This window comes from Papaver somniferum, chromosome 11 (assembly GCF_003573695.1).
Source record: "Papaver somniferum cultivar HN1 chromosome 11, ASM357369v1, whole genome shotgun sequence".
Classification (NCBI taxonomy): domain Eukaryota; kingdom Viridiplantae; phylum Streptophyta; class Magnoliopsida; order Ranunculales; family Papaveraceae; genus Papaver; species Papaver somniferum.
The window spans coordinates 97,115,917-97,129,154 of record NC_039368.1 but is presented as its reverse complement, the minus strand read 5'-3'; the positions used below and the strand labels follow the sequence as shown (position 1 = coordinate 97,129,154).

The window sequence follows — 13,238 nt, the reverse complement described above, 5'->3', positions numbered from 1 at the left end:
ACGTAAAGGCAATTCTCATCAATATGATTGCGAGGCTTAAGCTTAACAACCAACTAATCCGTTAATAAAGTAATTTAGTACTAAGTATTATCATCAACACCACTAATCCCCCAACGGCGCCGATGCTTGACATTAACTCATTTTGAAAATAAATAAATAATTTATCCTTGTTTCCTTTGTTCATTTTTAGTGTTGTGAAATGGCAGTGGCTGTAATAATAGGTCCAAAACAAGGGTACATATAGACAGAAGATCCAACGTATTAGTGATACTACTAAAGTGCGCCGAATGTGTACAATGAAACATTTACACAGTGTCACTCACTGTTTTTTAATTTGTATCATAAAAATACTCAAGGTTGCGTACTTTAGCGCTCCCTCTCTATCTCTCTATCCGCCATTTCGTTCGTTCATCCTCATCAGAAAAAGGAAACAGTAAGAAATTTCTCGTGATTTGTGTCTGCTTCTCACCGTCTTCCCGTGCCCTAATCTTTTTTCTCTTGTCCTCCAGATCTCTTTGATAAACCCTAGATTTACTTCAACCTCCACAGCATAATCCGTGTCTCAACTTTGATTTCTCGTTTATTGTTTCCCCGAAGAACTAATTATTGGATCTGGACTGAAGGTTTTGGTGGTCTGCAAGCGATTCAGGTAGTGTTTTGATTTTATTTTATTTTGTCGATCTATTGTTTGAATAGTGCTGTGTTAAGCTACTCCCTAGTAGTATAGGTTTCAGTTTAGTTTCTTAATCTCCGTGTTTTTCAAACCTAATTGTATAGGTTTTAGTTTAGTTATCTTTCAGACTCATGAGTTTGTTTTTTTTCCTTCCCTTTCTAAGTTTGGCGGTTTTGTTGTTCAATGCATCTTGTTCCAGATGTAGTAGTATGAATCTGATAGCTACCTATTATTATATAAAAAAAAATTCTTTGGGTTTTGACGGTGAAATGTATTTTTTTTTTTTCATTTTGTGTTTGCCTTTATTTGGTCGATCTTGAGTGATAAAATGAAAATAAGCTGAGTTTACTTGTCAAGATTGTCTTACTGGTGCCCCAAAAATAGCATAAGCCCCATTGCAGTTCTGTTGCGTTTAACTCCATTGCCCAGTTGTTGTAAAACTAAGTGAACCTATCTTATTTCTGTTCTATGGGGTAAACAAAATTAAGATGAAACAGACAACTCATTATGTAAAAAACACATTTACTTATCCCTCCCTTATAACATAACTTTAGAAGAGCAATAAATGTTCTTATTAATAAACCTAATCCTCCAAAGTAAATTTCATCATTTGCTGTATAATTGTATTGTAGTCAGCTTTGTTCCGTGGGATACTAGTGAAAATTTCTTACACAATCCATTTTTATTCTGAAACTTGGTGATCATTGCAGGACATAAAAGTGAAATACTGAAGCTTGGCAATGGAGTTATACAAGCCGTTCAATTTGCGATAAATTATGTTTGGGGAAAGCTATATGCCCAGGATGATGTGTTTTCTGGCTTGTGTACTTTTATATCACCAAAAGGCTTCTTCAGAAATGGGTTAATGTTAACTTTCCTTGCATATTCCATCTTCTGTTGTGTTGTTGTATAATATTGAGTTTAGGGAAAGCTAAAAAATTACATGATGGGTTCACTTTCCGGAGCTTGTGAAATTGTTGAGTCGAAGGATGAACTTGATTTTGGTCAAAGGTATAAAGGGATCAACCTGCTACCTTCTGGATCTAGAATTGATGAGAAAGCTGGAAAGCTTCCAATGCTGAAAACAGGACGTAATTATGCATTGGAAGATGATCTTAATCAGCTTTTTGAAGCTATCAACCTCAGGTCTGCTGGTAAGGGTCTGAGTCATCCTCACCAATCAGATAGGGGAACAGCAAGCAAGAATGCTTCAAAGAAGCCAATTAGAGTAGGATCACTTCATCCATCAGGGATTGGAATTTCAGAGTCTGTGACTTTGAAGCAGGCACTTAGACGGTTATGCGTTTCTCATGCATCTGAACAGGCTGCCATGAAGCGATTAGCGATGCCAATTGGTTCTCCAAGGATCTCAGAAGCTGGAGCTATCAAGAAGCTATACAGGGCAGTGGTTAGTGAGGCAAGTGAATCAGGTCTTCCCTTGGATGAAGGCAAAGGGAGCTTGTTAGAGATCTCTATGCTGCCTGAAAAGAAGACTGCTGCAAAATCCCCGCGAAAGTTACCAGAATCCTTGCAAATGTCAGGGGCTAAGTCTCCCGTCACAAGTGCTCGCTCTCCCAGATTCATGTTATCAAATGCTACAATGCCTTGTAGGGCCAAATCACCTACACGGAGTGAGATTCTTCACGAGTCAACAGAAGCTGTACATGAGGTACCAACGCCAAAGTTGGGGGGAAAATCCGTGCAAGTGTCCAGGATCAAGTCACCAGCCTCAAGCTCCCGCCCTTCTCCCAGATTAGTAGCTCCAGCGTCGACAAAGGTAGGTGCCAAAATACATCCACCAAATGAGATTCCTCCTGAAGTTGGAGGTGAGAAATCTACACCGAAGCTTGTGGAAAAGGGAAAATGCAAAAGTACGCAGTGTCAACCAAATTCAAATACCATCAAGGAAGTTCTAGAGGTAGATGAGGTTTCCACTCCTATATTTGGGAATAAAACCTCAGGAGTTGACCTAGTGTCAAAAAGCAGGCGAGATCCTACTTCATCTTCATCCAGCTCATACTCGGGTAGTAAAGTAGGCAAATCAGTTACCACCAGAACACGTACTGTCAAGCCAGTTTTTAGACATAAGAGTATTGCTAAGAAAAGAGTTAAACAAGATTTGGTTTCTGGATCCAGCAGTTCTAATATATGTTATGAAGCTAATGAGGAAAATTATGTCCCTAGTAGTAAAACGGTGAAAAAAAAAGTAAAGAAAGATTCAACTTCTGCATCCAGCAGTTCTGGAATCCACAATGGGGCCAAAAATGAGGATCTGCTTCCTAGTACAAGTAAATTAGTCTGTCAGACCCACATTTTTGGTAAGAAGAATGCAAGAAAGGAATCCGCTTCTCCCGCATCAAGTAGTAAAGGTGTAAGTATTGAAGTCAATTCAAGTAATGTTAATTGTGGTGAAAGTAAATCAGCTGTCAGTTCAAGTAGCCATAAAGTGGGAACTGCCGGTGTTAAGGTGACTAAGAACTCAAGATCTAGAGGAAAGGGGGAGTTTTCTCAGAGCTCAAGCAGCATTGGTGAGTACAGCAGTAGCACTAGCATAAGTGAGGAAAGCAGTTTAAGTGGGTCAAGTTTTAGTGGCAGTAGGCCTCATATGTCAAAAGATCTGAGATGGGATGCTATCCACCATGTTGAAGCACGGTATGGTAGCATAGCGCTGAGGCATTTCAAGTTGCTTAAGCGGCTAGGTTGTGGAGACATTGGAACTGTTTATCTTGCAGAGTTAAGTGGGACAAAGTGTCCATTTGCTTTGAAGGTTATGGACAATGAGTTTATAGCTGCTAGGAAGAAAATGCCGAGGGCTCATACTGAAAGAGAGATTTTGCAAATGCTGGATCATCCTTTTCTTCCTACGTTATTTGCTCATTTTACTACGGAGAAGTTTTCGTGTTTAGTTATGGAGTACTGTCCAGGTGGAGATCTTCATGTTCTCCGGCAGAAGCAGCCAACCAGGTGTTTCTCCGAACAAGCAGCTAGGTACGGTATCTCTCGCTCCCACCTCTGGCATGGTTTAAAACCCTATTTACCATTTTATTATCATGAAACATTTTTGATCAAATTCACTGATATAACCAATCAATGGACATAGGCATACTGTATACTGAACTTCTAAAAGATAATAATAACTAGTCAATGGACTTGGGCATATACAGATAATGATAACCAGTCAGTGGACTTGGGCATTCATGATTCCATGTGTTGCAAGTAGCTGTTATCTGGGTTCTCTCCCTTCTGATGCCAATATTATCTTAGAGATGATGATTTTAAACACGATTGACTAAGGGGATAAGAACTAAGAGAACATATACAACTGAACTTTTTTTTACGGTTTTCAATCTCAGTTCATAATTTATTTATTTTTTCTGGACTAATTCAACCTCATCATTCCTTGCAGGTTTTATGTTGCGGAAGTTCTCCTTGCGTTAGAATACCTACACATGCTTGGGGTCATATACAGGGACCTGAAACCGGAAAATATTCTTGTCCGCGAAGATGGTCACATCATGCTATCTGACTTCGACTTATCTCTCAGATGCTCCGTCAGTCCGATGCTCCTTCAATCAGCTTCAGTAGTTGTGGAGCCAGCCCAAAATGCTGCAGGTCCATGCACAGAATCCAGCTGCATTGATCCTATCTGTCTCCATCCATCCTGGGTCCAAGGGGGTTGCTTCACCCCAAGGCTTAATGGCGCAGGAAAAACCAGAAAACAAAAGTCAGACCTTGCAGCACAAGTAACCCCGCTTCCACAGCTCGTGGCAGAGCCAACAAGTGCACGCTCGAACTCTTTTGTCGGTACTCACGAATATTTAGCTCCGGAAATTATTGAAGGAAAGGGTCATGGGAGTTCTGTTGATTGGTGGACGTTTGGTGTATTCCTGTATGAGCTTATATATGGAAAGACGCCTTTCAAGGGATCTGGAAATGAGGATACTTTGTGCAATGTAGTGTCAGAGAGTCTCAAGTTCCCCGAGTGCCCGCTTGTTAGTTTCCAGGCAAGGGATTTGATTAGAGGTTTGTTAGTAAAGGATCCAGAGAACAGGTTAGGGTCTGAAAAGGGGGCAACAGAGATAAAACAGCACCCTTTCTTCGATGGACTGAACTGGGCATTGATTCGATGTGCTGTCCCACCAGAGTTGCCAGGATTTTGTGATCCTGTACTTGCAGCAGCAGCTGCTGCAGCGGCTTTTCAGAATGACGATAGCAAATGTATTGAGTTTAAAACTAATGGAGAGCATCTTGAGTTTGAGCTATTCTAGCAAAACCCTCTCTTCCAAGTGTTCCGCTTGTGTACTATTGATGTGTCTCTGTAACTTGTATTGGTTCTTATATAATGTAAATGTAGTTATAAAATTGCGTAATTTAAAAGTGTGATATAACGAACTCAATAATCCAGGGGCATGTAACATCCAGCAGTTAGGGAGCTAAGAACTACGTAACCACCAGCGGTCCAGCTATGGCAACTTTGGTTCCATCAGCCCGAATGAATGGAGAATAATGTTTGGACGACTAATCTTATCTATCCTTGTCTGGAGATGATATATTGCCTCCAATTCCAAATGTCTCTCCCAAAACTGGGAAGGTAGAGAACCGAGTGCAGCCATGGGATTGTGTATTAACAGAGTGATAACACCACGGCCGTATTTACAATTTTGCCATCATGTCCCTTCTCCCACTCCACTTTTCCTGAAGTCCCAATTTATCATCTCTCCCAAAGTCACGTACCCTTGTTTTTCTCTCAATCTTCATCACAAAGGAATTAAATTTTCGTTTTCTACCTCTAGTGATTCTCCAGTTGTAACAGCATCAATGGCTTCATCACCTTCTTCAACAGAACTTAAGCCTTTTTCAGTTCTCTTTGTATGTTTAGGTAATATCTGTAGAAGTCCAGCAGCTGAAGGAGTCTTCACTGATATGGTCCAGAAAAGAGGCATTGAATCAAAATTTAAGATTGACTCTGCAGGTACAATCGGCTATCATGAGGTAAATATAATTAAAAGTTAGTTAAATTCGTTTAGGTTGCTGTCTGATTATAGAATTTGACTTCGTTCTTCTTGTTAAACCCTTCAAGGGTAATCCAGCTGACCCACGGATGAGATCTGCTTCTAAACGTCGTGGGATTGAGGTTACTTCGAGGTCCAGACCAATTAGACCATCTGATTTCAGGGATTTTGATCTTATCCTTGCAATGGATATGCAAAACAAAGGTAACCTAATTGTAGAGATTATGTATTTCTGAGTAGAATTTTATAATTAGTGGTTAATTTTAGCTTTTGTCTTATCTGATTATGTTTTGATAATTTCAATTATGATAACTAGATGATATACTGAGTGCACTTGAGAGGTGGAAATTTAAAGAGACTCTTCCTGCCGATGCTCATAAGAAGGTTATATTTGGAACTCCTAAAGATTTTGTATTTGAAATTCAAATTTTTGTAGTTGGCTTGGTTTGAATGTCACTGACTGGAGAAATGTGATATTCATTCATGTTGTTGGTGTTGCAGGTTAAGTTAATGTGCTCATACTGCAAGAAGCATAATGAGAAAGAAGTACCAGATCCTTATTATGGTGGACCACAAGGTTTTGAGAAGGTAAAATATTTGAATTTGGATTCATATCTGATTGATCTTTGGATTGTAGTTTTCAGTGCTTAGATGATTCAGAAATTCAGATTTTGGTCTGTTCGGTTTTAAATTTGATTTTGACTGGACAAAGAAATAAACCGTGCTACTGCACCAGTCTCGTTGATACTAGAAATTTCTAAACACGCGGCTTAGCAAGGCAAAGTTGGCCGAATGGGGAACACTCATCTGTTAGTTAACCTGGTGCTGCCTTGCTGAGTACGAGTTGTGTACAACATACACCAGCAATTTTCGGCAAAGTTGGCCCAATCGTTGCCCATTAGTTAACCTGAGCAAGATTGGTGTACAAATTAACAATTTTATGCAAAGAATTACTATCCACGGCATTCATTTTCTTATAATACCATTCCATCTGTTCTTGCAGGTCCTAGATTTGCTAGAAGATGCTTGTGAATCGTTACTTGACAGCATCCTTACCGAGAACAGTCTAATTTCTGACTCGTAGGTCCCCAAATTACATGTTAATGACCGAAATCTCTTAAGTTCTATAAATAAATTCCTGTGAAATCAAAGACTGGGAACTCTGGTGATTTAGGTGATGATTATGAACTATTTACTGGTTCCCATCATGTGATAACCAATATTCATAATTTTACATGTTATTTTGCTTATGATGGTTTCCACTTTCCATCATACTCCCATTTCTATTACTTTTTTTTTTTCTTTTTCTTGTTTGATTTTTGTAAATGGTAGGGTTTTTGGTTTGTTATAAATAACATACACAGAAAAAAAGATGAAGTTATTCGTCAGCTAGGGCTGCATGTGAAGAGGAAAAGTTCCCCAAAAGGGCTGTAATACAATGCAACTGTAAGCTCATCCTTCTGAAAATATGAATCGAAGAGAAAAAGTTCCAATGCAACTGTAATTCCTCAAAATGTCTAATAGCCTTGTACAATGTAACTGTAATTTCTTAAAGAACGGCTAATAATCTAATACTAACTGGATACAAGCACCGATTTTTGTGGCACTGTTGGAATTTATACAGCGGAGTTAGAACCACAAATAAGTACAACTGAATACCTTAATTTATAATCAACCTGCGTATACTAGTTTAGCACATTACTGTCTACAAAGTGGAGAACCTACTCTAATAGTACAGCGGGAATACGTGAAACTTCATACATCTTCTGGGTTATCATTGTCGTTATCACCTTCGTAATACTCGTCATCCCGTTGGATTTGTTTGTCCTGAGTATGTTCTGCAACATTATCCAAGAAATTAAAGACCAGGCGCTCAAGTGCAGCATTAACTTCTCACGTGAATAGTTATGTATATAAACAGATATAGAACACACAAGTAACCAAATATTATTATTTTTTAAAATGCAATTCAAGATCTGTGAAACTTCACTTACGATCGACCCGCTCATCAGGATTCTGTCCATCTTCATCAAAATCTGGGATGTAAAAATCCGGTGGAACCTAAAAAGACAAAATCCGTTACCTTGGGCCATAAACAAATTACAAACTGCTAAACCAAGAGTCAGTGCACGGTCATGCAACTAACCTCATGCATCTGCACACCTGGGGCATGTTGGATGCTGCGCAGGCTTTCCATCACTTGCATTTTGATTGTACTGATATATGATTTGCTATTTAAGTTTTCCTGTGCCAATGACAAAAACAAATTAGAATGCCCGTATTTATATTTGTAATAACTACAGTTCAAATATGAAAGCCCAATTTTCCTGATTATTTAAAAAGAAAGAATGGAGAAACACAGATGAAAGCAATGGATCTCCACATACTATATGCCCGTGTGGAATCTTCAATGAATAATCTGGACCAAAATATTTGATATAATCATTATCTGGAATTTCTGCAAGAAAACAACATATGCAACCCACGTTTCAGAATCCAACTGAGACCAGACAATAGATATGGCCAACGAGTGCAGTGAGAAACAAACTTGGAATGTAATATAGCTTTGATAGCTACAATAAAAGGCCGAAGAGCAAGGTGCAACCATTTCACCACTGTTAATGAAATTGGTAAACAGGAATTTTCCCTTGTCCTAATTAAAAAATACAATCATGAAAAATCAATTTCAAATTGACTATGCTATATTGCTATCAACGTCTGTAATGTACAAATATCATGGATCCGAAGAGAGAAAGTAGATGTAAAACACGAGCTTGTTGTAATACCATTAGGGAGCTCTGCATCTAATAGAACCCCAGTTTCAACAGTCCAGCAACGAGCTACATTCTCCTTTGTATATCCACCGCCTCCAGTAACCTGAGATACGTCAAATTCTTAGCTCACTCTCATTTTTCAACATATTAAAATTATTAACTAGCAACTTATGAATGGGAGATGTACCAAAAGGGGTATGTTAAATTTCTTCACGAATTTTACACATTCAGCATGCCCTGTAAGAAAACAAAAAGATGTTATTGAACAATAAAAGTTATCAAGAAAAACTGGGTATGCTGAAGCGGTAACAAAAGCAAAAATATACTCTTTTGAGCCAGAGTGAACTGAAAGTAGATATTTTACTAGACTAGCACCATCAATGGAGAGGTTGAAGCAGCCCAAGCGATCCCCGGCAAGTGAATCTGCCCCACACTGAAGGACAATAGCACCTGGCTGATATGTCTCGACTACTTTATCAATAATCTGCATCATTAAAGGCTGTCAAGGAAAATCCACTGCTGAACCCACAATTTAAATTACTATCACATAAGAACCTCGAGAGCATGTATTTTGTATCACATCTTACTATCTTGAAAAGTCGATTAAAGCTGGAGTCATCTATTCCATCTTTGAGTGGGACATTTATCGCATAGTACTTCCCTTCTCTTTCTCCTATTTCCTTTAAAACAAAAAAGAGACAGCGTGCATCTCAGTATATATGAATGAGCTGGAAATGATTAATGCAAAGCAGTGAGTTAAAAACACAGAAATTGTTCCTGCTTCCCAAAATTGAAATTTATTTACATATATTAATGCTTATACGCAACTAGAAAGTAAAAGGATATCAATAAATAACTGAAAGCAATACTCTGACAGGTTGATTTCAAACATATGAAGGCATTCAGTAATTAAGTCTGGGAACAAAATTGTGCGCATAATTACATTCCGTAAAAGACAAATATGAAATTTGTTATCTGGTTGGAAAACTCAGATATCAAATTTACCTTAAGGTGCATAATTTTATCTTTACGAACCATATTAACTACCAATTACTCTATGCTCAAACTGTTAGACAAAAGACTCAAGATGCAACCATCAAACATGGAGCGTTAACATTGTGGAGCTGAATATGTGGCCATGCCAAACTAAATCCATGATTGATCATTGAGAAAAACGAGGAACAAAAGTTCACCTTAACATCACCTGTTCCAGGAAAGAACAGATCCCCATATTTGTGAAAGCTAACGGTCATCACCCTGTTAAATATCCATAGACAAACATCTCCAATGTGAGTAAAAAAAGGAGATAGAGGTTAATATCAGGTAAAAGTTTGTTGGGAAATAGGTCACTAAACCAACTTCCCCAACACGAATGCATCAGCAGCTACTACCCCTTGTTCTTAAAATAATATATCTTGTGAATCGTGAAGCCTGTGTGGATTTAGTATGGTTCTCAAGAGGCCCCGATATGTTCTGTAAATTATCTATCCTTTTGATGGGTTTTTATGCATTATATGAATGTCCATATGTTCACCGAGACAAATATTAATGTTTAATAATATTTCAACTGAGTGAGAAATGAAAAAAAAAAAGACTATGTCTACTCTACCTATCAGTGAAATAGAATGCCTCTTCCACTCCATCGCCATGATGCACATCGATATCAATGTACAGAACCCGGGCATGATATTTGAGAAGCTCCAGAATCCCCAAAACTAAGTCATTAATGTAACAAAAGCCAGATGCCGAACACTTCTTTGCATGGTGTAGACCACCAGCCCAATTTATAGCAATATCACACAGCTTATTGTTCAGTCTACGTGCAGCATCTGATTACAATAACATACAACGATTAAGCTCCATTTAACATGCGATAGTACAAACAAGGTGGCAGACGATCTTACCTAGTGTTCCACCCGCATAAATTTGACAAAACTCGAACAAATTCTCAAAGACTGGGCAATCTTCTCCAAGATTATCTATAGAAAAATCAAGAAAGATTTTTTTGTAAGACTCCAACTGGCAAACTTCCGCCACTTCAAAGTAGCTAACAAGGCTTGTTCTTGAAATCCCCAGGGAACTAGAATTTACATGAGATGCTTGTACGCTTATTTTGTTACCTTCTTTAGAAAAATTTGGAAAGGACCAAAACAACGAAAAAGAGAAAACTAGAAAAAGTGAACATTCTTCAATACCATACATTTTGCCAAATCATTCAAGTACAAATCCTGAGTGTCCGGAGTAATCCTATGCAAAAACTCCACATAATCTGCCGAGTGAAACTGAGCAAGCTCTACAGGATAAGCCTTATGAGGCCTCTACAATTTCAAACACAAAATAGCAGTAAATATTCCAAAACTAAAAATCCTACAATACCAAGAAAAATAATGGTCAGGTTTTCAGATTATTATACTAACATAGATCTCCATTTTCTTGTGCAAGTCATATGACAGAACAAGATGATGCGTCATACAAAGACGATGCGGCTTCATTGGATGATTCGGCCCGAAATAAACACTGCCCACATCTCCTGCATAAAAAATACCCACCTTGTTAGTTGAAATTTTCCTAAAAACCTAACTTAAACGTAAACCTTTTACACATTTAAGCACTACCCATAGCCTGATTACTACTTTGTGCAACTAATTCAATGTTTAACCATAAACCCCTAAAGTAGACATAACTAGGGTTTCCAAAGAAGTAAGTGTAGAAGAGATGATACATACCGTCATAGAAGTAGGAAATCCTGTCCTTGGAGCGCATATTGGCCGCGGAGAGATTATACCTGGTATTGAAATTACTTCATGAAATTAGACGGTTTGGAATTCAATCTCCCTAGAGTTTTCTTCTTCTTCTTCAAGGGCTTTGTGTGTTTTAGGCCTGGGGAAAGAAACAGAAATTTGGCAGGAGATTTAACAGGGTGGTCAATTAGACAATTACCAAAAGTAGGGATGAGCAACGGATAAAATCGGTGGATTCGGTGTCACCCAAGTCCGTCCCATCTAAGTGTGGGCGTTTGGTAATGACTCGTGAGTCTAACATTTACGAATGGGCGGATGAATCTATTAGATGCCGATCAATCCGAGGATTTTTATTTTATTTAAGTAAGACTAGTTTGAATTATTTTTTTAAGTAAGATTAGTTTGAAACCCTTGCTACACACCGGGATTGTTGGAATATTTTATCCTTTTGGTCCGTTTCTATCGAGGCGGGGATTCGCCCCGCACCCGTCCTAATAAATAATAAGTTACGATAGAATTACTATCCAACAGATTAACAACAAATAATTAAAAATATGTAATTAGAAATTTCTAATTATCAAATATGTAATACCATTATTGTGTAAAGACTGACATGGTTTTGAAAACTAATTTCAAGCAATCTAATGAAACAATAACCAATTGTGAAAAATACTAGAACCCTCCTACTATATGGGTTCAATATATACAAGTCCAACAAAATGGATCCTCCACTATCAACTCCATACTTTCTCTTTTTGAAATTTCTAGGCCCATCACTTTTATTTTTGGGATCAGATTTTGAATTATTTCGGATTGCTGACGTCAGCACCTTTTTTAATAAATCAAAAAATACCAAAACTAACCTCCACTGTTTATAGTCGTTTTATACACAAACAAAAACAAAAAATCAAATCAGATTCTTTTTTTACTCTCTCATCTCTCTGCTCTCTGGAGATTTGTTCTGCATTATATCAAATCTTCTAAACTCGAGAGTAAATTTCTTCAGACAATTGTTAAATTGAAGAATAATAAACAGCTGGATTGATTATTATGCCTCTGTATTGAAGACGAGAGGAAGAACAATATAGGTCGCTATGTTGAATTGATTCAGTAGTTTTCAGATCTGACGGAAGGAGACGCTGATTTGAAGAACAACAAATAGGTGTGTTCTCATTCGATTCCGTATTCTGTTGTCGTTGTTTGTATTTAGCTTAGAAGATTTGATTTCGATGTTTACTGATGTTCAAATTTTTGTTTGTTTTGTATTTTGTTGAGTCTGAGAAGATGAAGATTACTGGTTGGAAATAAATATAGGTTTGTTTCAGAAGAAGAAGAACGAATTTAGGTATAAATGTCGTTTGTTTTCTGATTTTTTATTTCGATTTTTGTTATTTGGATCTTACTGATTTCGATTTTTGGATTCGATTTGATACTTAGAAGAGGAAGTATAAGCAACATTTTTTCTGAAGAAGAAGAGCAACAATCTAGGTACGAATTTTGTTGTTTGTTTGATTTCAATTTTGTTTCTATTTTCTTGCATGTCCGATCCGAGAATGTAGTTAGCATTAGTATTAAAATTTGTTGAGAAATTGTTGTTGATATTGAGAAGACGATGATGAAACAACATTATTTCAGAAGAACAACTACAAATTTAGGTAGAGGTGTTGTTTTTCTATGAAATGTGTAAGTTGAGGTTACGCAGTAGCATGTGTAACTTGAAGTTACATATATATGCCCTGTAGCATGTGTATTTGTAAGCAGTTATAGCAATTGTATCTTTTAAGACACATTGTATCTCTTGTTTTCCTTTTTGTTGATTGCTCATTGTATTATTTAGCTTGCCGCATAGAATATACTTCTCACTCGGGGGCAACGCCCCCGAGTGAATTGGTTTGTTTTTTTAATTTGATATTTTTATTGTATGTTTGTAGTTTCCAGGTTGTCATGGATCATGTTCGTTGCATCGTTGTTGTTCGATAGTTTTCATGTTTCTTTACCATCCGTATTAATGTTTAAACTAAACTTGATGAGTTCAAGG

At 37.5% G+C, this 13,238-nt stretch overlaps 3 protein-coding genes across 3 annotated transcripts; 2 read left to right on the top strand and 1 right to left on the bottom strand.

Annotated features, from left to right (window-relative positions):
- Nucleotides 1-316: 316 nt before the first annotated feature.
- On the top strand, nt 317-5,043 carry LOC113323455 (serine/threonine-protein kinase D6PKL2-like). The gene is made up of 4 exons (XM_026571773.1): nt 317-433; nt 510-649; nt 1,384-3,661; nt 4,080-5,043. The coding sequence occupies exons 3-4, from the start codon at nt 1,617-1,619 to the stop codon at nt 4,939-4,941; spliced, it is 2,907 nt and encodes a 968-aa protein (XP_026427558.1). The 5' UTR covers nt 317-433; nt 510-649; nt 1,384-1,616; the 3' UTR covers nt 4,942-5,043.
- A 197-nt stretch (nt 5,044-5,240) lies between these two features.
- LOC113321854 (putative low molecular weight protein-tyrosine-phosphatase slr0328) lies at nt 5,241-6,965 on the top strand. Its single transcript, XM_026569790.1, has 5 exons — nt 5,241-5,665; nt 5,754-5,889; nt 6,002-6,069; nt 6,187-6,273; nt 6,689-6,965. The coding sequence occupies exons 1-5, from the start codon at nt 5,285-5,287 to the stop codon at nt 6,767-6,769; spliced, it is 753 nt and encodes a 250-aa protein (XP_026425575.1). The 5' UTR covers nt 5,241-5,284; the 3' UTR covers nt 6,770-6,965.
- A 195-nt stretch (nt 6,966-7,160) lies between these two features.
- On the bottom strand, nt 7,161-11,370 carry LOC113321853 (histone deacetylase 9). The gene is made up of 14 exons (XM_026569789.1): nt 11,186-11,370; nt 10,877-10,989; nt 10,660-10,777; nt 10,364-10,438; nt 10,069-10,288; nt 9,653-9,716; nt 9,047-9,139; nt 8,835-8,943; nt 8,647-8,696; nt 8,472-8,562; nt 8,073-8,143; nt 7,832-7,930; nt 7,680-7,746; nt 7,161-7,523 (listed from the first exon to the last, which is right to left on the bottom strand). The coding sequence occupies exons 1-14, from the start codon at nt 11,220-11,222 to the stop codon at nt 7,441-7,443; spliced, it is 1,290 nt and encodes a 429-aa protein (XP_026425574.1). The 5' UTR covers nt 11,223-11,370; the 3' UTR covers nt 7,161-7,440.
- Nucleotides 11,371-13,238: the final 1,868 nt, after the last annotated feature.

Coding starts and splice junctions, on each gene's coding strand:
- LOC113321854 (XM_026569790.1), top strand. CDS start 5,285: ATGGGATTGTGTATTAACAGAGTGATAACACCACGGCCGTATTTACAA. Junction 5,666..5,753: donor GTACAATCGGCTATCATGAG/GTAAATATAATT, acceptor AAACCCTTCAAG/GGTAATCCAGCTGACCCACG. Junction 6,274..6,688: donor GACCACAAGGTTTTGAGAAG/GTAAAATATTTG, acceptor CTGTTCTTGCAG/GTCCTAGATTTGCTAGAAGA.
- LOC113323455 (XM_026571773.1), top strand. CDS start 1,617: ATGATGGGTTCACTTTCCGGAGCTTGTGAAATTGTTGAGTCGAAGGAT. Junction 3,662..4,079: donor TTCTCCGAACAAGCAGCTAG/GTACGGTATCTC, acceptor CATTCCTTGCAG/GTTTTATGTTGCGGAAGTTC.
- LOC113321853 (XM_026569789.1), bottom strand. CDS start 11,222: ATGCGCTCCAAGGACAGGATTTCCTACTTCTATGACG. Junction 10,439..10,659: donor CTTGAATGATTTGGCAAAAT/GTATGGTATTGA, acceptor ATTTTTCTATAG/ATAATCTTGGAGAAGATTGC. Junction 7,747..7,831: donor CAGGTGTGCAGATGCATGAG/GTTAGTTGCATG, acceptor TTGTCTTTTTAG/GTTCCACCGGATTTTTACAT.